The sequence below is a fragment of the Schistocerca gregaria genome, chromosome 3, assembly GCF_023897955.1.
Source record: "Schistocerca gregaria isolate iqSchGreg1 chromosome 3, iqSchGreg1.2, whole genome shotgun sequence".
NCBI classification, from domain to species: Eukaryota; Metazoa; Arthropoda; class Insecta; order Orthoptera; family Acrididae; genus Schistocerca; species Schistocerca gregaria.
In genome coordinates, this window is record NC_064922.1 from 816,559,270 (window position 1) to 816,582,722 (window position 23,453).

Here is a 23,453-nt window from a genome sequence, read left to right on the forward strand (position 1 = left end):
TCCACTGGGCCCTCTTACAACTAAATCGGAGACATGCGATGGGAGTTTCCCATGTTAATAATATTGTGCAGTGGTATAAACTGTGTCAGTGTTTTCTTCTCGGCCCACTGTAATCCACGAGTGTCAGAAAGTCACATGCCGTTACCTCACACCTCGCACATTGCTCTGGAGCGCAGTGTACCGCTTACGAGCCCTCCTTGTGGCTCTATTTGGTGCTAACGCCGCACACAGCGGCCTAGATCCTATCCTGGACCAGCGCGCACCCCCGAGCACGTAGAGTTTCAGTCAATGTTACGAAGACGTGCCAGTCTTAACCTTTACCGTCCCCTTTGCCCTATCATATCCCTATGATTACAACAATTACGCATGAACATTACGAGCATGGAATTTTTATTTAAAGTGAGTTTCATGAAAAATGAACACGAAACTGTCATTCTGATTGCGTTACTTTATTTTTGAGGAATAAAGAAAATTGTGCACATCTTACACTGCGTTGGGGCAACCGCCGGACTTGACATCTTCATCCTTCAGATGTATCACCGTCAACAGTGTCACAATCTCTCAGTCCTTGACACACTCCGGAGAGATTTGCAATTTAAACCATTAAATTGGCACAAAGTCTGGTGATGAGAAACCTTACGGCACTACCCCTGCCCTCCTTGTGAGACGAATACTGGCGGTGAAAATTTCTTCCAAACCCAGCAGGTTCGATCTGTGTATCTTCAAAGTCGAGCGCCACAGAACAGGCGTGTGTTCCCGACCTCGGTTACGGAGGTGAGAAGACTGTTAATAAAACCAAATACAAAGACACCAGTATGTCCTATTTTGGAATACTTCTCCAACGTATGTAGTACCCATGATGCACGCTTGACAACAGACAGACAAGGAGTTCAGAGACGGGCTGTTAGGATCATAGCACGTCAGTACAATGCACACAAAATGTAAAGAGAACGATGAGTCTACTTAAATAGGGATACTGGAAGAAATTTGAAATTTTGTGCCAGGACTGGAACTCGTACCTTGATTTCTTGCCTTTCGTAACTAGTCGTTGCACCAGTAGAGTATCCTCGTACGCCGGCTGGCCCGAGGCAAATTCTAGACGTCATCTCATTTCCCTTCCACATGCTGAAGACCTTAGACGCGATGTTGTTTTTGGGAGAAACTGTTACATAAATTACAAGAATAGGTATTCGAGGAAGATTGTGAAATAATTCAGCTCATACTCATTAAAACGTTCCGGGATTTTATGCAGATGAATTTGTTGTTGAAACTCACGTTTTGTCTCTCTCTGCAGAGGATATCTTCAAGGGGATTGTAGCTTTATCAGAGGGCCGATGCATATCCTGGGTCTCTAGTGTCCGTTGCGAAAATGTGTACCTATATCGAGGAGCTCCATCCTCTGTACTCAGTGGTTTCTGAAGGACACTGTTTAAAACGTATCACAATGGTGTAGCGGAAGTCGATACGAACAAATTGATATGGGCCTCAAGCGGTCTGTCAAATCGGAAAATAACCTCAAATTGCCCAACAAAATCCACCTGTGACTATCACGTTATAGAAAACACTCCAACTGGAAATAACACTACCCTGTCAGAAGTTAAATCTATTAGCTATTTCAAAATTGTTTGGGCTTTCGTGGCCACTTGTTGACAAACTGCCTATTGGCAGAAAAAGGAACGTCGGGTACGGCCTTTCTGCCATACATTCCCAAAGTGACGGACAGAATCGGCCGTATATTGCGCAAACATAGCCTAAGGACGATTTTCAAACCGACAAAGATCAAAGGGCGTCTTAGATCGGCGAAGGAGAAAAGGGACCCACTTGCAATGTCGGGAATATACCGTATACCGTGCACATGCGGAAAATTTTACGTCGGAATGAGTGGACTATCAGCTAACACCAGGATCAAAGAGCATAAGCGACACTGCATGTTGAGGCAAGTGGAGAAATCGGACGTGGCAGAGCACGCACTGAGTGAGACCGACCACCTAATAAAATTCGCCGACACGGAAGTTCTGGCTGTAGAGAAGCACTATCACAAGCCTTTGTTCAGAGAAGCTGTAGAAATACAAAAACACGAGAACAGTTTCAACAAGAAAGAGGAAAGCCTTAAGGTAAACGGATCCTGGCTTCCCGTACTGCAGTGAACGACCGTCGCAGGTAGCAAGAGGAGAACCGCACCGGAAATGACCTCGGAGATGCCCTCGGACGTTGGCGCGCCAGGTACATATAGTCTGCGGCCGCGAGCTCGGCTCCAGTTCACCACCTGCAATGGAGGGTGAAGCTTTGACAATGCCAGCCACTCGTGCTGGCGAAACGTCAGTAAAATCATTAGATGAACGTCGGCCGAAGAACCCGAAACAGAAGCTGAAAGTGTTGTTAATAAAAATTCTCTATTTAAACTAGACTGAACTGCATGTCACTGCTTTAGTCTTTAATAAAACTCGCATCTGACTGCGTATTTAACTGAACTGAACTTTATCTGACTGCATGAAAATATTGTTGGAAAATTAATACACAAAATACACATCTTACTGCATGAAAGTTTAGTGGTAAAAATAAATGAAAGTCACCAACCTGCATCTGACTGCGTCTGTGGACTTCCCGTTTAGCCGATAATAAAACATATATTCAACTCAGCCGTAGTGCAATGGCATAAAATTGTCATTCAAGATAACTTTACTCATTTTGGCCCTGTTTGTTACTTAATAAAAATTCTGTCCTAATCTGAATAATTTGCCAACTGTGCAATGGCATATAGATTATTTTACTCTGATAAATGAAATTAGTAGCTTTACTCATGGGAACCTTACTTTAATGTACCTTTTGGTTCAATGCAAGCACAGGTTGCGGAGAACGACATAAGGTGTGAGCTGAAACTTTAATTTTATCTAAAAAACATTTTTTGTTCAAACTTTTAAGGCAGATGTGAAAAACTAAAAAAAACTTCTATAGCATGGATTTACGAAAAAGTTTCACAAAACGCATATTGCATCAACAATGAGATTTCTATCTAGCTTTTAGACATTATTTAACCAAAGAAAACCCTATTTTATTAATTATTCTTTCTAGTTTCCCCAGGTATGTGCCGAGATCCGTTCAATATATAGCTTATTATGTGCGTAGCGCCAATTCTTACTTTGATGGTGTCACGACCCGGCTGCCTCCTGCAGGCATCTAGCTCTGAGTCGAAACACGGCTGCTGTCTCTGCGCATCTCCTCACCACTACTCAAACTTTTACCGCGTGCACCTAGCTCTGTTAGCTGTCAAAGATTTTACTACTCGAAGATGTACTACTCGTCCAACCTTGCGGTTGGGAACTATCGACATTTTTCACTGGCTCAATCCTGATCGAATCTCAGCACACACCTTTCAAAGCCAATAGGCAGTTTGTATTAGCTATTTCGCTGACTGGCGTCTTTTGAAGGCTTTTGTTGTACTAGTTTTAAATGTCTTCCGTGACTGGGGGTGGACGTTAACGCCGCCGTGTGCTGGCAGGCCGCGATGGCGATGGCGCTGTCGCTGTCGGTGTCGGTGCCGGCGTCGGTGACGAGTCCGGCAACGTCGTCGGCGCTGCCGTCGGCTCCGACGCTGGCGCCCGCCGTCGCAGTGACGGTGGGCGGCGCGGTGGCGGGGGGCGGCGGCCGCGGCCATGGGGGCGGCGCCGGGCCAAGGACTCCCGCGCCCGGGCCTCCCGTGGTGGGCGGCGGGCCCGGCGGCGGCGCGGGCGGCGGCCGCGGACATCCGGGGGCGGACGCGGGGGCGGCCGCCTGCCCCCCAAGACTCGACTACGGCGCCGCCGCGGACACCGACGCCGCCGCCGCCATCATCTGCTCCATGTACATCGTCTTCGGCGTCGTCTACAGCCTGCTCGGTGAGTACCCCTCGGAGTCTTCATATCCAGTTTCGTGCTTTAACCTCCCCTTCTTAATATCCCAACTGGATTGCATTACACTACTGGCCATTAAAATTGCTACACCACGATGATGACGTGCTACAGACGCGAAATTTAACCGACAAGAAGAAGATGGTCTGATATGCAAATGATTAGCTTTTCAGAGCATTCACACAAGATTGGAGCCGGTGGTGACATCTACAACGTGGTGACAGGGGGAAAGTTTCCAACCGATTTCTCATACACAAACAGCAGTTGACCCGCGTTTCCTGGTGAAACGTTGTTGTGATGCCTCGTGTAAGGAGGAGAAATGCGTACCATTACGTTTCCCACTTTGATAAAGGTCGGATTGTAGCCTATCACGATTGCGGTTTATCGTATCGTATCGTATCGCACATTGGTCGAGATCCAATGGCTAATAGGATAATATGGAATCGGTGAGTTCAGGAGGGTAATACGGAACGCCGTGCTGTATCCCAACGGCCTCGTATCACTAGCAGTCGAGATGACAGGCATCTTATCCGCATGGCTGTAACGGATCGTGCAGCCACGTCTCGATCCCTGAGTCAACAGATGGGGACGTTTGCAAGAGAACAACCATCTGTACGAACAGTTCGACGACTTTTGCAACAGCATGGACTATCAGTTCGGAGACCATGGCTGCGGTTACCCTTGACGCTGCATCACAGACAGGAGTGCCTGCGATGGTGTACTCAACGACGAACCTGGGTGCACGAATGGCAAAACGTCATTTTTTCGGATGAATCCAGGATCTGTTTACAGCATCATGATGGTCGCGAATTGTGGTATCGTGTTGAAGCTACATGGCCAGCTGTACCTGTACACGCCATCCAAGCCCTGTGTGACTCAATGCCCAGGCGTATCAAGGCCGTTATTACGGGCAGAGGTGGTTGTTCTAGGTACTGATTTCTCAGGATCTATGCACCCAAATTGCTTGAAAATGTAATCACATGTCAGTTCTAGTATAATATATTTGTCCAATGAATACCCGTTTATCATCTGCATTTCTTCGTGGTGTAGCAATTTTAATGTCCATTAGTGTGTAATTGACCGTGATCGCGTTTACCTACTGAAATTTTAGAGTGAGTGAGACTATCGTCATCGAAGCAAAATAACACCGGGTAGTTGGAGGAAAGTGCACAATAGACTCTTGTGAAGGAAGACTCTATTCTAGAAACTGAAAATAATTCTGAAATTGGTGGAATTTAGTGGAATCGTTCACGAGCCGCACAGGGGGATAAGGGTACCACGTAATATTTTAATACAAAAAATATTGAATACTGATTAGCAAAAAAGGAATAATCAAACGCCACTAGAACCTTAAGGAAGGTAATGGCAAAGAAAATTAAGCAAATAGTCACAGGTGTGGCAACGGAAGGTTGTCACCCTTTTCCAAATACAAGAGTTCGCGAGAAAATAAATGAATCAGAAAGCACTTAGTTTACAACTACCCAGTCTGGAATACTAAATTTTGAAAGTAAAGGCAACTGAAGTTGCTGGTTAAATAAATTACTGACTGTAACTGAATCTTTGTTTCATAAAAAATGACTTTCAGTAACCTCAGCATATCATCATCATCATCATCATTTAAGACTGATTATGCCTTTCAGCGTTCAGTCTGGAGCAAAGCCCCTTGTAAAATTCGTCCACGATCCCCTATCCAGTGCTAAAATTGGTGCCTCTTCTGATGTTAAACCTATTGCTTCAAAATCCAGGTACCTTCTCCTTGGTCTGCCCCAACTCCTCCTACCCTCTACTGGTGAATACATGAGTCTCTTGGGTAACCTTGTTTCTCCCATTCGTGTAACATGACCTCTCCATCTAAGCCTGATCGTCCTGACTGCTACATCTATAGAGTTCATTCCCAGTTTTTCTTTGATTTCCTCATTGTGGACACCCTGCTGCCATTGTTCCCATCTACTAGTACCTGCAATCATCCTAGCTACCTTCATATCCGTAACCTCAACCTTGTTGATAAGGTAACCTGAATCCACCCAGCTTTCACTCCCATACAACAAAGTTGGTCGAAAGATTGAACGGTGCACAGATAACTTAGTCTTGGTACTGACTTCCTTCTTGCAGAAGAGAGTAGATCGTAGCTGAGCGCTCACTACATTAGCTTTGCTACACCTCGCTTCCAGTTCTTTCACTATGTTGCCATCCTGTGAGAATATGCATCCTAAGTACTTGAAACCGTCCACCTGTTCTAACTTTGTTCCTCCTATTTGTCACTCAATCCGTTTATATTACTTTCCCACTGACATTACTTTCGTTTTGGAGATGCTAATCTTCATACCATAGTCCTTACATTTCTGATCTAGCTTTGAAATATTACTTTGCAAACTTTCAATCGAATCTGCCATCACAACTAAGTCATCCGCATATGCAAGACTGCTTGTTTTGTGTTCACATATCTTGATCTCACCCAGCCAGTCTATTGTTTTCAACATATGATCCATAAACCTCAGCATAACGTAATGCAAAATTTAGAAAAAGGCAAGCAGTTTACTTTTAATTATGGAAATATTGAATTTACTTTAAGCAAATGAGCTCCTGATTTACTTTTAAGATAACAATAACGTATGTACCAAGCTAGCAGAAGTCACTCGCTAAGCTAAATATAGAATGAATAAAATTGCGCACTCTTAATTTATGCTGTGTCTTTAGTTATTAGTTTTGCCATTGAAATTTTGCGTTTCTTTAAGTGAGTGAAGTTAATACTCAAAACTGCAAAGTAGTTAAGCACCGTTATGCAGCCGGCCGGGGTGGCCGAGAGGTTCTAGGCGCTACAATCTGGAACCGCGCGACAGCTACGGTCGCAGGTTCGAATCCTGCCTCGAGCATGGATGTGTGTGATGTCCTTAGGTTAGTTAGGTTTAAGTAGTTCTAAGTTCTAGGGGACTGATGACCTCAGAAGTTAAGTCCCATAGCGCTTAGAGTCATTTTTGAACCGTTATGGAATACAAGAATGAACAGTTGCTGAGGCAGCGAAATTTAGATTGATACTGGGCTTTACCAAACAAGTAAAACTTGCAGTTAATAGTCAATCAATTTTCATATTTTTACGACACTCGGTGATTGTATGGAAACGAAAGGGACCCTGCTTGGTAATAATGTCTAAGGACAATGACAACACAGGTGCCCCACAAATTTCAACGACGGCAGCTTATCATTCAAGAAATTTATGAAACTTTGTGAAAGAGATGGCACTGCGTAATTCCAGTACAATATTAGTTAACTGTCTTTACGATGTTGTAGTTTTGAGGACGACGAAGAATGTGGCCGACGCCAGTGCTGAGCTGCCGCTGTTGCTGCTGCTGTTGGTTGAGACACTGAGTCGTCTCCAGAGCCACGGATTGCTATGGGACAGGCAATAGTTAAAGTTGCAGCTTTCTCCGCCTGTCCACTACTACCGTGATCTCAATACTCTCAGGTTAACGAATCTGACGCGTATGCACTGGCGCGATCGTATTTGCACACCGCGTCTGTGCGAACGCCCAACCAACAAATGGTTCCAATGGCTCTGAGCACTGTTGGACTTAACATCTGAGGTCATCAGTCCCCTAGAACTTAGAACTACTTAAACCTAACTAACCTAAGGTCATCACACACATCCATGCCCGAGGCAAGATTCGAACCTGCGACCGTAGCGGTCGCTCGGTTCCAGAGTGAAGCGCGTAGGACCGCTCGGCAACCCAGGACGACCCCAAAAAACATTTCCGCACTCTTTCATGACTGAAACTACTCTGCTTCATCAATGCCCGCAGCACGACTGAGTCTCTTCACATGCAAAGATAAACAACGGCACAGCAATTGCCTTTTCGTAGTTGCTATAGGCACATTAAAATAATGTTCCCTTAGCCGTTACCCGGAAAATTACAATATTTGCATTACAAACAAATTCATTTATATACTGTGACAAATAAATACGCTGTTATACCCTTTACATATTAACTATAGTTTCTGTAATAAAAATTACATATTCAGAAAAGGAAGTGAAGTACAGGTTATCAACAGATACTAAATGGTGAAAAACTCTGGATGACGCAGAAGGTATTTTATCTGCATTTTTGGTATAGCGGTACCACAGTAAGGACCTGCATTTTACGGGATAAACTTGCTAGAATTGACACAGTCTATGAAAGACTGCCCTTGACCGCAATTAGAACACTCTAGTGCAGTCTCCTAGATTCTAAGACATATTGTGCTGCCAGGCTGTGAGCACGACGACACTGTACTGCGACTAATACCGTGGTCGTGAGATGCGGGCAGAGCAGTGTGCTCCTGTCGCTATCAGGGACGTTCGGCAGGCAGCATGTCAGTCGAGGCACTGTGCGCAGTGCCCGGTTTATACCCAATAGACATATCCATTAATCGTCGCGCTATATTACAGGGTATTTACACTAAAGCGCCAAAGAAACTGGTACAGGCATGCGTGTTCAAATACAGAGATTTGTAAACAGGCAGAATACACAACAAGTGTCTGGCGCAGTTGTTAGAGAGGTTACTGCTGCTACAGTGGCAGGTTATCAAGATTTAATTGAGTCTGAACGTGGTGTTATAGTCGGCATACGTGCGATGGGACATAGTAACTTCCAGGTAGCGATGAAGATCGGATTCTCCCATACGACCGTTTTACGAATGTACCGTCAATATCAGGAATCCAGTAAAATACCAAATCTCCGATATCGCTGCGGCTGGAAAAAGATCCTGCAAGAACGGGGCCAACGACGACTGAAGAGAATCGTTCAACTGACAGAAGTGCAACCATTCCGCAAAAATCTGCAGATTTCAATGCTGGGCCATCAATAAGTGTCAGCGTACGAACCATTCAACGAAACACCATCGATACGGGCTTTCGTAGCCGAGTGCCCTCTCGCGTACACTTGATGACTGAACGACACAAAGCTTTACGCCTCGCATGTGCCCGTCAACACCGACATTGGACTGTTGATGTCTGGAATCATGTTGCCTGTTCGGACGAGTCTCGTTTCAAATTGTATCGAGCAGATGGACGTGTACGGATATGGAGACAACCTCCTGACCCCAGGGACCCTGTATGTCAGTAGCTGACTGTTCAAGCTGGTGGAGGCTCTGTAATGGTGAGGGGCGTGTGTAGTTAGAGTGATATGGGACCCCTGATGCGTCTAAATATGACTCCGACAGGTGACATGTACGTAAGCATCGTATGTGGTCACTTTAGCAATTCCAGCAGGACAACACCTCCGCAGGCCACGAAACTCCCCAGATATGAACATTATTGAGCATATCTGGGATGCTTTGCAACGTGCTGTTGAGAAGAGATCTCCACCCCCTCCTTCTCTTACTGCTTTATGGACAGCCCTGCGGGATTCAAGGTGTCAGTTCCGTCCAGCACTACTTCAGACATTAGTTGAGTCCATGGCACGTCGTGTTGTGGCACTTCTGCGCTCTCGCGGGGGCGCTGTACCAGTTTTTTTTGGCTCTTCAATGTATAATGTCCATGAAACGTAACAAATGATAGAGTGTGTGAAAGACGGACACTCAAAGTCCATCCTTCGTCATACGGCACCCTTATAAGCGATAGTTCAATACAGCCCATATCCGACCTAGCACATCTGCAGTGAAGCTAAGGACACCTGCAACGATGCAATGTCTCAAGTCTTCGAGATTGTGTGGTAGAGATGGAACAGAAACGTCATACAGTTCCACAAGCAAATATCGCAAGACCTCAGATCTGACAACCCTGGCGCCCACTCAAGTATCGGCAGGTCTTCACGACGCGGCCTATCCCGCGACGTGACATCTCATTTAGGTAATCTCATACTCAATTGTGGCAATGTTTAAGGGCGCCATCATGTTGGAAGACGAAATACCTGCTGACAGTTTCAGATTGTGCCATGAGCCACAATTCCTGTGTGTCGCAGTAGGTGACTGCACTGACAATTCTGTAAATGAATTTTTTGTAGCGCTTCAGAATGTAGTTCTAAATTGCTGATGTGAAACACGACACGGAAATTGCTTTGCACTACCTATCGATTGGCAACACCAAAAATTCTAGCACACAAAATATTTTCTCTGCCTGGAAACTTGGAAATTTGTGGTAAGCTTATATGGGACCAAACTGCAGAGGTCATCGGTCCCTAGCCTCGAAAAACTACTTAATCTACCTTAAACTAACTTACGCTAAGGACGACACACGCACCCATGCCCGAGGGAGGATTCGAACCTCCGACGGTTCTAATGGCTCTGAGCGCTATGGGACTTAACATCTTAGGTCAGCAGTCCCCTAGAACTTAGAACTACTTAAAGCTAACTATCCTAAGGATATCACACACATCCATGCCCGAGGCAGGATTCGAACCTGCGACCGTAGCAGTCCCGCGGTTCCGGACTGCAGCGCCTAGAACCGCTCGGCTACCGCGGCCGGCTCCGACGGTTCATGCGTGCGAACCATGACAAGGCGCCGTAGACCAGGCAGCTCTCTGCCTCGTTGGTCATTGTTTTCAGCAAGTATGGTGAACTTCACTGGCGACAAACTGTTAAATATTAAGAAGAAGGAGAGAGAGAGACAAATCTCTCGACGTTTATCTTTCACGTATTGTATCATTTGATACATTATGTTCAACCATTTAAAATGTTTTCTCGACTTCACAATACTCTGCATATTTTCTCTGAAAAACGACAGACGAGTCACAGGGGGAAGAAATACAAACCTTGAGACACTTGGGGAGTGAACTCACGGCAAAAGCGTTCATTCCACTGCGGAAAGGACCATATGGTATCTGTTTTCCTCCCCAACATCAGAGAGTAGTTGAAGGTGAAACACGTCAACCCCATTGTTCATTTTATGACCGGCCGCGGACCGTGTAGTCCAGTGAAACTCAGAAAAAATACCTGTACCTTGCAAAAGGTGGGTAGAAGATTTTATTTTTTTAACTCATTCATATTGTTGGAAAGGTTAGAAAACCAAGTTTTTCCAACAAAATTTCTCTTGGGAAAACTTTCTGCAGTCAAAAAACTTCCAAAATTTCGGACTTTTTTCAGTTTTTTTTCAAAATATCTCAGTTTCATTTGCTCCTATCGCTTTGACGTCTATTTTCTTTTTTAAAGAGCACAAAATTCTCTACAAATTTGATTCTTACCATTTTTTTTCTACTCCCAGAATCTAAGGCGCCACAGTGCGTCAAAAAATACCAATTTTTCAAATTTCGAGCAAAGAATAGTTGGTGACAATTTCCACGGTGTAAAGTTCCGTAGAAAAGATAAAGTTATGACTCTCCTTTCTGCGTTCAATTCTGTAAAAGCTGGGAGCACTAAAATTACTCCTGTTGATTCTTTAACTCTTTTCCAAAGGATTTGTTTAATGAAACAACGTGAAGAAGAGTTAAAAGCCTTTCTGAAATATGAACTTGCTCCTTACCCAATGTCCCTATTCTCAGAAAAAGGCATGCGAAAAGCAACAAAACCTTCATTCTACAATGCCTTCGTTCCAGTGGAAGATGTGAAGTTAGGTGGACCGAGTAAATTTTTTGTCATTGATGGAGGGTACCTTATCCACAAAGTGACTTGGACTCGAAATGTTTGCTTCAAGTCAATAGCCCAAAGCTATGTTTCTTACCTGCAACGTCATTTTGGCTCTCAATTTGCTATTGTATTTGATTGGTATCCATGTGAGAGAGACAAATGTAGCACAAAGACTGCTGAGAGGATTCGTGGGTCCAAACAACATTCTTCGGTTGACGTTGTGGTTGAATCACAGATGGTGAATCAAGTCCCTCAGGACAAGTTCTTGTACAACGAACGAAACAAGATGCGTTTGATTACACTTCTTAAAATGGAATTTCTGGAATGTAGCATTGAAGTGCACCAGACACAAGAAGATGCTGACGTTATAATTGTAACATCTGCCATTTCAAGAACCAAAGATTTTGGAAGTGTTGTCATTGTAGGAGAAGATGTTGACCTGCTTGTGCTCACGACCGGTTTGGGGCAAGGCATTGAAAACTTATTTTTCTTAAAGCCAGGAAGAGGAAATGCAGAAGATAAGTGGTTTTCCACTGCATCTTACAAGTTTGACAGTTCCACATTCTGTTCACTCACGCCTTTAGCGGGTGTGATACAACATCTGTTTTTTTTTTTTTTGGTCAAGGAAAAATTAAGTGTTACAATATTGTTGTGAAAAATGAACACCTAACCACAGCGCTTTGCACATTCAATAAACCACATGCTACCCGTGAAGAAATAATAACTGCAGGAGAACAGGTTACTATCGCATTGTATAGTGGAGGTGTCAGCAGTTCCCACACACTAGACCATTTGCGGTTCCAGCTATTCGCCAAGTCTGCCACAAAAAGCAAACTGAATCTTGCCCGCTTGCCACCTACACAAGATGCTGCACAACATCATTCGTTGCGGACTTACCAACAAGTCCAAAGTTGGATGGGAAACTGGGAATCTCCTGAGAAATGGGGCTGGAATCACAGTGACCACGGTCCAATATTCGTTATAATGAGCCAAGGTCCAGCACCTGAAGCACTTCTCCACATTGTTTCATGCTCATGCAAGCTGAACTGTGGCTGAGCGCGCTCCTGCAGAAAAGTGGGTTTGAAATGTTCTTCAATTTGCAAGAAATGTATTGGGGTCAACTGTGAAAACGTGCCAAAATTTTAATATGAAGACAGTGAAGAAGATGTTATGGAGGATGTTGAGGAAACCACTGATAAACCAACGAACTTTCTGAGGCTGACTCGCTGTTTAAAGAAGAGGTCAATCTGGGATCAACTCTATGTACAGACCCTGAATCCGTAACTCTAGGTATTTCTTGTGACACTGAGGAACCTGGCCCATCAAAATGTTGAAAGTGATGCTCTTATCTGTCTCAAGTGCGCTTAAGTGCAATATTACAAGTATTACATACCCATAACTGTCAACATTTTTTAGTAACTGACAATGCATTTTAATTGTAATAAAGTTACTTATTTTTAATGTCGACTGTGTGACTTTTATACACAAGAATAATTACCTACCTAATTAGGTTGCCTATTGCAACTAATAATAGTTCAGTTTCCTGAGACAATTTATTTTGTGTATGTGTGTGTGTGTGTTTATCTCTCTTAATGATTTATATTTATAGTTTTACAAATACCAGGGCTGAGGTGGCCCTTAGTGAACTTCAGGTAGTGATGTAAGAATCACAATAGTTGGGTGCCCAGCAATCCTCATGTTGCATACAGAGAAATTGAATACCTGAAAGTGAGGTGGTAAATTCCAACTTATAATATGATGTGTAATGTATTTATACTACACAAACAGAAACTGAAAAAATAGTGTTAAAAATAAGGTATCTTGCCACTATGCTCAAAATTTGAAAAATTGGTATTTTTTGAGGCGCTGTAGCATCATAGATATGGGGAGTAGAAAAATATAGCAAGAATCAAATTTGTAGAGAATTTTGTACTCTTTAAAAAAGAAAATATACGTTAAAGCGATAGGAGCAAATGAAACTGAGATATTTTGAGAAAACTGAAATAAGTCCGAAATTTTCGAAGTTTTTTGGCTGCAGAAAGTTTTCCAAAGCAAAATTTTGTTGGCAAAACTCGGTTTTCTAATCTTTCCAACCGTATGAACGAGTTGAAAAAATAAACTCTTCTACCCCACCTTTTGCAAGGTATATCTACTATTTGACTGGACTAGTGTCCCATTTGCTTGCTGCGTGTAAACCTTGGCCAGGAGAACTGATATGCCTGTAGAGAGGAACGCACCTGGAGCAGGTACTCCTGGACTGCAACCGTTGGTCGCAGGAAAGACGGCTAACACACAACACGACGGCATTACACAATCGCCTCAAAACAGTATACCGACCTCAGGGACAGCGCTGACACAGTATCGAGAGCGCTGCGTAAAGAGTACTTGCAGCCAAGAGAATGCAGGTGGCAATCAACATAGGCGGCGAACGACTCCACAGACAATAACACAAGGCGGACACTAGCAGTAGTACATGAAATGTATTCGCGGTTGCTAATATGGACAACCATCAGCTGTATAAGGGAATCACGACAATGACAATTTGTGCCGCACCGGGCGTCGAGCCTGGTTTTCTCTTATTTTCATTGTTGTCATTCCAGTACACAGTTGACGGTTGTCCTTACTCACAACTGTGAATACATCTCGTGTATTTCATAACGGCTGCAGTGCCTGATGCTCCGGACGTGCATGCACCTCCGAAGAAACACTGCACCGTAATTCGGAATAACACAGGCGCTGCAATATCGCACCGGGCAAGCGATTTTCAAGTAAAATGTCTCCCCTGTAGGGGAATATACGTAATGGATGTACGAGTACAAGTCGTAGACACGTGGGTGACGGCATATAGAAGTTAAGTGTGGTGTTGAGTCATGCTTGCCTAGCCAAAAGGTAAGGCGACTGCTCGCGATTATCGGGACTTCCGGGTTCGAGTCCCGCTGCATTCCGTTATACAGTTAATAGTTGTCCATATTCACAACTGCGAATACATTTCATAGCGGCTGTAGTCGCTGCATGTCCGAAGGAATATTGCATCGTAACTCTGAATACCACAGGCACTGCATTATCGTACTAGCAGTAGTGGTAGCAGAGCTGGTCAGACGTCAGCGGCACAGGCGAATAGGGACCGACGTGGGCCAAGGATTAACTGTAAACTACTAACGCAGCCCTGGTGCTGTAGTTGTACTACTAACTACTAAGGCTCGCTAATGCTATTATCCTAGGCATTCAACAATGCTGACCACTACATTATACAGGGTACAACATTACATACGCACACAAACGGTAGAAACCTAACCTACTTGGAGTAGTAGAATTACAAGCATGTTCATAATTAAATGTCGCTGGCAAGTGTCACAGAAGAATCACGAAAACAACATAATATGTGGGCACCAACTCTGAATCTCTTGGAGAGAGCTCCTTAAACAGCTTGCTACCTGTATATTGACAACAAGCCATGCCGCGCATGCATTTTCTTGCGTAGTTGGTTGACATTGGGTAATAGCCTTTCGAAAACAACTATGAATTTAAAAAACTAACGTAAGAATGAAAAATTATCTAGGTCAACCAAGATTTAGCCTTATCACAGCGTTAAGAGGAGAGCGCTAACAAGCCGTAAATCTTTGGCCAGCTACTCAGTGATCTACAGGATATAACTGCTAAAAGGGTAATACTGAAAACGAATTAAAACAACTAATGTAGGTCTAGGAATTAGGCCTTGTTTTGGGCACATAACACTTCTTTCAGGTTTGTTGCAGCCAGTCACGATTGCCTATTCTGTTCCAACTCAGAGTAGCACTTACACCAAATATCTTCAATTATTTGCCGTAAATGTTCCAATCTCTGTCTTCTCCTTCTATTTTTGCTTATACAACTTCCTCAGACTGCCAAAGAAGTTGTTTCCTGATATTTTAATATATCATTATAGTCTTTCTTCTCATTTGTTTGCACACATACTCTTTTCCTCGCCACTTATGCGAAGAACCTCCTAACTTCTTCATCTTTTCAGTTATTTCGTAACAGGTGTTAATATATCATAAAATAAATAGATCTTAGGACAACAATCTAGCGGAATGTAAGCACAGAAGTAAATGCAATTGCACACCGACTTTATAATATATTGATGTGTTCCGCATCATAATAAATTTCCATGTCAATGATCCAATGAACAAGTGTCAAACTAAACTGAACTAAATTGTATGTGTTTGTGTATACGTGCGCGTGTGTGTGTGCGCGAGAGAAACAGCGAGAGAGAGAGAGAGGGGGGGGGGGGGGGCTCTTTAGTGAAGGGGTCAATGGAAGTGATTTCTTGATTTAGCTGGTAAAGGGTAAGTCCGCTAGTAGTCACTGGTTACGGAGTTACTTTAAGGATCCGCCCTACCATTCGACTGCGTTGATTGATGAAGCGCTGGTAGCTGCAAGATTATATCTAGCATACCAAGCGCCCAAGTGCAGGTTCACGAGGTCCCTGTAAATTTGAGGACACAGTAATGCAAGGCACGCCATGTCATGTAAGACGATGTCACGTGAAGGAATCTTGGAGTTTCCTTTCTGAGCCCCCGGCGAGATAAATTCCTAGCATTACGCATACTTTATGCATATTTTCTATATCAACTGGGTTGGTAGCCCGTCCTAGTGGCGGAAGTACGTCAGAAAAGGCGTGGACGTCATAACAGTTTCTCGAAATGATATTGTTTACACATTCATCACAGTAGACCGACAGTATTATTATTATTATTCGGTTGAACGACAGAAAATTAAATCACTGTGGAGAGATAGAGAATTGAAACCAGCGTTAAATGAATAAGCAGGCAGTGACTTAACAATCACGCTACCGTAATGGACATCAAGCATTCTGAAGTCGCGTCAAAAGGCATTCGTCCTTGACTCGTGTTTTCGCTATACAAGACGCTTTTTACTACTGTATATACACTATCCACTCAAAAATGTCCTGGCACGTGTTAGTATACATATGGGGTACGTCCACCATACGCCTTAATAAAGACTTCAGATCTGCTTAGAACACTTTCAGTGAGGTGTCTGAATGTCTGTGGGTAAACAGCAGGCCATCCTTCCTAGAGAGCCAAGACCAGAGAGGGTAGAGAGATCTTGGACTCTGGCATCTGGAACTAAATCAACGTTCTAACTCATCCCAAATGCGTTCCATTGGTTTCATGTCAGGAGTCCGGGCAGTCCAGTCCATTTCAGAAACGTTATTGTCCAGAAACCATTCCCTCAAAAAAGCTGCTTTATGACAGGGTGTGTTGTGATGCTGATATAGTCATCGGTTCCGAACTATTGCTCTGCTTTACGCAGAACATAGTGCTGTAAAATGTATTCATATCCTCCCGCATTTAGCGTTTTCTTAAGTGCGATATGGGGACCATACCCAAACCACGAAAAGCACCAACATACAGTACCACTTCCTCCTCCGTTACTTCACTGTTGGCGCTTCATATGATGATAAGTAACATGGTAGGTAACGCTCTCCAAGCGTTCATCAGACCCTAAGTCTTCCATCGGATTGCCACAGGGTGAAGCGTGATTCATCGTTCCATATCACTCGTTTCCAGTCGTCCAACATTAGCGGCCTCGCTCTTTACACCTCTGGCGTCGCTTATCATTGGCTACTAAAATGAGTGTCTTATAAGGAACTGTTCGACCGTTTTACCCCATTTTTGTAACTCCTTACACTGTCACTGTGCTACCCGTAATGCTGGTAGCACTTCGGAACTAACGAGTGATTCCTTCCGCTGATTTCACACGGTTGTTGACTACCCTCCGCAGTGCTCGACGGGCCCTGTCCATGAGTACGTGAGGTGTACCTCATCTTGGTTTAGCCAGGGTTCTTCCTTCAAGTTTACACTTCACATTCACATCACGAACAGTCGACTTGGTCAGATTTGGGAGGGTTGAAATGATTCTGACGGATCTGTTACTCGGGTCGAAGTCACTGAGCTGTCCTGACCGGCCAATCTGCTGTTAATTCTTCTCGACTGACAACACAATACTCCCCGCCTCCTTTCATACTGGTAGCTCCGCCTCTCGCGCCGGATACTTTTCATCACGCGCTGATGTCTGTGGGTGAGCCGCGTGTGTGAGAGAAAAATTTTATGACTTTATTTAAAACTGCATCCGTATAAACTGACAATGGCTCATCAGACAGAGTTCCAACAGCGAGAAAACTTTGCTCTGCATATGTGACAACTGAAGCCGACCTAAGTAGTGCTACTTGGACTTCTACGTCTACGCTGACGATCCAAAACATTGTGACCACTGGCCACCGCGAGGTTGAAAGCTTGCTGATGATGTTGTGAGTACGTGGCTCAGTAAGGAAAGAATGTCAGCGAAAGAGAGACGAATGGCAGTCATTATAGCGAAAATACTGGTCACAAATGCGGAAAGTCGCTGATATGAGGGGTTTTGACAAAAGGCACAATGTCATGGCGCTGCGACTAGAAACGAGAAGCTCTGGAAAGGGCGAAGCTGATCAGCAAATGTTCAAAAATGTGGTAATTCCTAAGGGACCAAACTGCTAAGGTTATCGGTCCCTAGACTTACCCACTAATTAAACTATCTGAAACAAACTTATGCTAAGAACAATACATATACACTCATGTCCGAGGGAGGACTCGAACCTCCGGCGGGAAGGACCGTGCAATCCGTGACATGGCGCCTCAAACCGCGCAGCCAGCAGGTCGGCTGTTTGTGTACTACTGTCGTGAGCACCTATGGAAAGTGGTTGAAGGATGGTGGAATAATGCGAAGGCCGTATGGTACTGGACGTCCACGCCTCATCACAAAACGTAGACGTCGGAGGAACTCCTACTGGATAATCCAGGGTGGGCAGCAATCTGTGGCAGATCTGACGATAGAGTACAATGTTGGTGCAGGCACAAGTGTTTCGGCCATCGTTGAACATGGTGCTCCACGTCACACGATCCCTACGTGTTTCTGTATTGAGCCAACGACACCGTCAGTTACGTTTGCAGTGGGCGCAGTACCGCCGAGTTTTCACCGTGGATCAACAGAAACGTGTCGCCTCTCCAATGAACCTCGTTTCTTATTACGCCAGGTTGATGGTTGAGTTCTTACACGCCGTCATCCAAACGAATGGCTACTTGTGCACCGCGCCACAGATGCAGGCCGGTGAGAGCAAAATTATGCTATGGGGTACATTGAGTCCGGCATCCATGGGACCTGTGGTAGTACTCAAAGACACCTTGACAGCCGTGAACTACGTCGACATTACTGTGGACCACCTGCAACCCTTCGTGGTTGAAATCCGCTCTGATGGCGATGGCATCTTCCAGCAGGATAATTCTTCGCCACACAAGACCAGGCCCTTGCTGCAGTGCTTAGAGGAGTATTATACTGAAATCACATCGATGTCTTAGCCAGAAAATGCCCCTGATCTGTATCCACTGGACCGAATATCGAGAACCTTCTGCGTGCCCACAAACCACCATCCCGTAATTTGCGGGAGTTTAGTGATCTGTGAGTTGACACCTGGAGCCACGTATTTTTAGAAACCTATCAAGGACATGTAGAATCCATGCCAAGCAGAACCTCTGGTATGCTGTGTTTTAAAAGTGGACCAACACGCTATTGAACAGGTGGTCATAATGTTTTGACTCATGTGTGAACATCTACAAACATACGCCGCAAGCCACTCTAGGTATTTGGCGGAGGGTGCCTGTACCACATCTAGTCGTTTCCTTTCCTGTTCCACACGCTAATAGAGAGAGTAACAAACGACTGGTTATATGCCTCTGTATGAGCCCTCTTTTCTCGTTCTTATCTTTGTGGTTCTTACGCAAAATGTATGCTGACGGAAGTAGACTCGTCCTCCAGTCAACTTCAAATGACGGTTCTCTAGATTTTCTCAATAGTATTCCTCGAAAAGAACGTCATCTTCCCTCTAGGGTTTCCCATTTGAGCTCCCGGAGCATCACCGTAATACCTGCGTGTTGTCCGAACATACCGGAAACTAATCTAGCAGCTCGCCTCTGAATTATTTAGATGGCTCCCTTTAATCTGATTTGGAACGGATTCATTTAGAGGTGAACCACTCTTTCATAAAATTCTCCCAATAAACCGTAGTCGATCATTCGCCTTACCTCCCGCAGTTCTCACATGCTCGTTCCATTCATATCACTATGCAGCGTTACGCCCGGATATTTTAAAGACGGAACATCTACATCTACATCTACATCTACATCCATACTCCGCAAGCCACCTGACAGTGTGTGGCGGAGGGTACCCTGAGTACCTCTATCGGTTCTCCCTTCTATTACAGTCTCGTATTGTACGTGGAAAGGATTGTCGGTATGCTTCTGTGTGGGCTCTAATCTCTCTGATTTTATCCTCATGGTCTCTTCGCGAGATATACGTAGGAGGGAGCAATATACTGCTTGACTCTTCGGTGAAGGTATGCTCTCGAAACTTTAACAAAAGCCCGTACCGAGCTACTGAGCGTCTCTCCTGCAGATCTTCCACTGGAGTTTATCTATCATCTCCGTAATGCTTTCGCGATTACTAAATGATCCTGTAACGAAGCGCGCTGCTCTCCGTTGGATCTTCTCTATCTCTTCTATCAACCCTATCTGGTGCGGATCCCACACTGCTGAGCAGTATTCAAGCAGTGGACGAACAAGCGTACTGTAACCTACTTCCTTTGTTGTCGGATTGCATTTCCTTAGGATTCTTCCAATGAATCTCAGTCTAGCATCTGCTTTACCGACGATCAACTTTATATGATCATTCCATTTTAAATCACTCCTTAGCAGCGTCAAGTAGAACACTACTGATGCTGTATCCGAACATTACGGGTTTGTTTTTCCCACTGGTCCACATTAACTTACATTATTCTGCCGCTCATGACACCATCTAGAAAATTTTGTCTAAACCTGACATGAAGTCCAGCCTTAGTTCCCGGCTTCAATATTAACTCCTTGCACTTCCTTCCATTACCAAATTGACCATTCCTTGATGGCTCAGGATGTGTGTTATTTGTCGATCCATTCTTTTAGTCAAGTAGACGTGACACTTCATTATGCCTCATATATTGCACTTATAAATTTCTAAGTGGCTTATGTGTATTAGTATAGTCTATGTTTCGATGCCACATCTTAGAACTATCCGTACGAGCTGGTTTTGCACATCTTCATCTGCATCCACAACCACAGAATTACTAATCAACCCACATCACCGTGCACAGTAAAGCGTACAATGAGAGACACACCCTGACGTAACCAGCTTGCGTATTGAGCATAGGAAAAAGAACCGGTCATACGCCTTTGTTCACAGATTCATCGCTCTTACGGTAGTCGCTTGCTTCTTGCGAGAAATACACGGTGGCGGCAGCAGAACTGTAGCGCAGGTTAACACATTTAGCGACCTCTAAATTTAGGATAATGGAATTCTGCGAGAACAATGTCACCTTTCTTCCAAAGTTCCAAGTTTAAGTTTCTGTATCACATTGTCGTAAGGGTTGCGTCTACATGTAGAGATTTTGTTCCAGGTACATTAGGCATTTAGCTTCAGCGCAGCAATTAGATTCGTAAATTAACTGCGAGCCACTTTTAAAATGTTGTTATTTATTTGGTTGAATAATGTCACTACCGACGTTCAGTAGCACACTTACTTTGATCTTAAGGGTAGCTAATCTACCTTTCTACTCCAGAGCTATGTCCACAGAGTTCGGATATTCTGTATCGTAATTCCTCTGTAGAGAAGAGGTTAATGTGGTTGATAGTTGTAGTACGATCCAGTGATGCGTACTTAGTTAAGTGATTTAAAATCTCAGAGTCACCGTGCCTTACCTAACAAGTTTTTCTTCTCAGAATTTTCCATTTTCTTGATGAAACAAGTTTATGTTGGATAGACATCACATTTCATCAACTGAGATTGGTGATAGCTCAGTAACAAACAAGTGGGGAAAAATTATAGAACCATCCTTAGACGTCTTTAAATGTCTGTCAAGTTGAAAAGATAAATCAGAAACATACACATTTAATAATGAAAATGACAGTCCGGCAGTAATAGTGAATTAGGTGGGCGGAGACTTTCGAGTTACGAAGAAAGGAAAGGTGCCTGGGGGTGGCTGTGATTTTCATCAGAAATAATTAGAACTTGACGCAAAATAACACAAAGGGGCTTCCGCAATTGTTTCGAGAATATAAGCGGCGAAAGACAATTCCCGAGAATGAAACAATGCTGTGTGAGGCAGACAACTCCAGCGCTATAAACCTCCTGTAACTTACAAGATGTTTATTAAATTGGTACCATCCACGCTGACAAAAAAGAAATCAGTAAGAAAAAGGAAAAGGGTACGTTTTATGTGGAAACAGCACAATGGATATTTGCAGTCCTGTAGCTAATTATAGAATGACGATTATTTTGAAAGAGCACATAAGTAGTTGTTAGCATCTCACTTGGACAATGAACTGAAATCACCTAGTTTCAGTAAGTTGGACGCAGAGGAATTATGGGCAAACGTTAAGCAGATGGTAAATCGTAGTCTGGAGAATTATGTGCCTAGTAATTGGATTAATGATGGAAAAGACACACCATGGTTTAATAACGAAATTCGGAAGCAGAGGCTGTTGCACGCTCAGTTCAAAAGAGAACGTGCAAATGACGACAAGCATAGGTTGTCAGATGTTCGTGCGCCTGTGAAATGGTCTATGCGCGAAGCATTCAACAACTACCACCTTTATACCTCAGCAAAAGATCTGGCAGAGAACCCGAGAAAATTCTGGTGCTATATAAAATTGCCAAGTGGGCATAAGGCTTCCATTCCGTCCCTTTGTTCACCAGTCTGGTGTGGCAGTTGAAGAAAGCAAAATGAATACCAAAGTTTTAAATTTCGCCTTCAAGAAATCGAACAAACATATCGTACAAACATACCGTCATTTGATCATCGGACAGACTCCGCGTATGTACGACATAGTAATAAAGGTCCCTGGCGTATACAAACAACTGAAAGATTTGAAAGCAAATAAATTAGCAGCACAAATAATACTCTATGGCATTTTCTCCTCACGTAGCTTCTTGCTTTTATCGGGAATCTCTCGCCCAGCGCAAACTCCCAAACGACTGGAAAAAAAAGCCCGCATCTCGTGGTCGTGCGGTAGCGTTCTCGCTTCCCACGCCCGGGTTCCAGGGTTCGATTCCCGCCGGGGTCAGGGATTTTCTCTGCCTCGTGATGGCTGGGTGTTGTGTGCTGTCCTTAGGTAAGTTAGGTTTAAGTAGTTCTAAGTTCTAGGGGACTGATGACCATAGATGTTAAGTCCCATAGTGCTCAGAGTCATTTGAACCATTTTTGACTGGAAAAAAGAGAAGGTGACTCCTGTATATAAGAAAGGTGAAAGAAAGGATCCGCAAAATTACAGATCAATATCGCTAACTTCTGTTTGCTGTAGAATCTTTGAACGTATTCTCAGTTCGAATATAATAAATTTTTTTGAGATCGAGAAGGTTATGTCCACGAATCAGCATGGCTTTAGAAAGCGTCGCTCATGCGAAACTCAGCTTGCCCTTTTCTCACGTGATATATTGAGAACCATGGATGAAAGGCAACAGGCAGAGTACTTATTTCTAGGCTTCCGGAAAGCACTTAACACGGTGCCCCATTATAGGCTGTTAACGAAGGTATGAGCATGTGGATTAGATTCGCAGATATGTGAGCGGCTGTAAGACTTCTTAAGTTACAGAAGCCAGTGCTCCGTCCTCACCGGCGAGTGTTCATCAGAGACAAGGTTACCGTCAGGAGTGCCCCAGGGAAGTGCGGTAGGACGGCTCTTGTTCTCTGTATACACAAATGATTTGGTGGACAAAGTGGACAGCAATCTGCGGTTGATTGCTGATGATGCTGTGGTGTATCGTAAGGTGTCGAAGTTGAGTGACTGCAGGAGGATACAAGATGACTTACAAAAACTTTATAGATGGTGAGATGAATAGCAATTACCGTTAAATATAGAAAAATATAAGTTAATGCGGATGAGCAGGAAAACCAAACCCGTAATGTTT

General features: G+C 44.0%; 1 protein-coding gene across 2 annotated transcripts in view; it reads left to right on the top strand.

Moving 5' to 3' along the window:
• Nucleotides 1-23,453, top strand: part of LOC126354413 (transmembrane protein 198) — a 331,011-nt gene that overhangs the window by 147,765 nt on the left and 159,793 nt on the right. For both annotated transcript variants that reach the window (XM_050004032.1, XM_050004033.1), the window contains exon 2: nt 3,500-3,875. In XM_050004032.1, coding sequence (XP_049859989.1) covers nt 3,506-3,875 — 370 coding nt within the window. In that variant the 5' untranslated portion in view covers nt 3,500-3,505. The remainder of the gene's footprint in view (nt 1-3,499; nt 3,876-23,453) is intronic.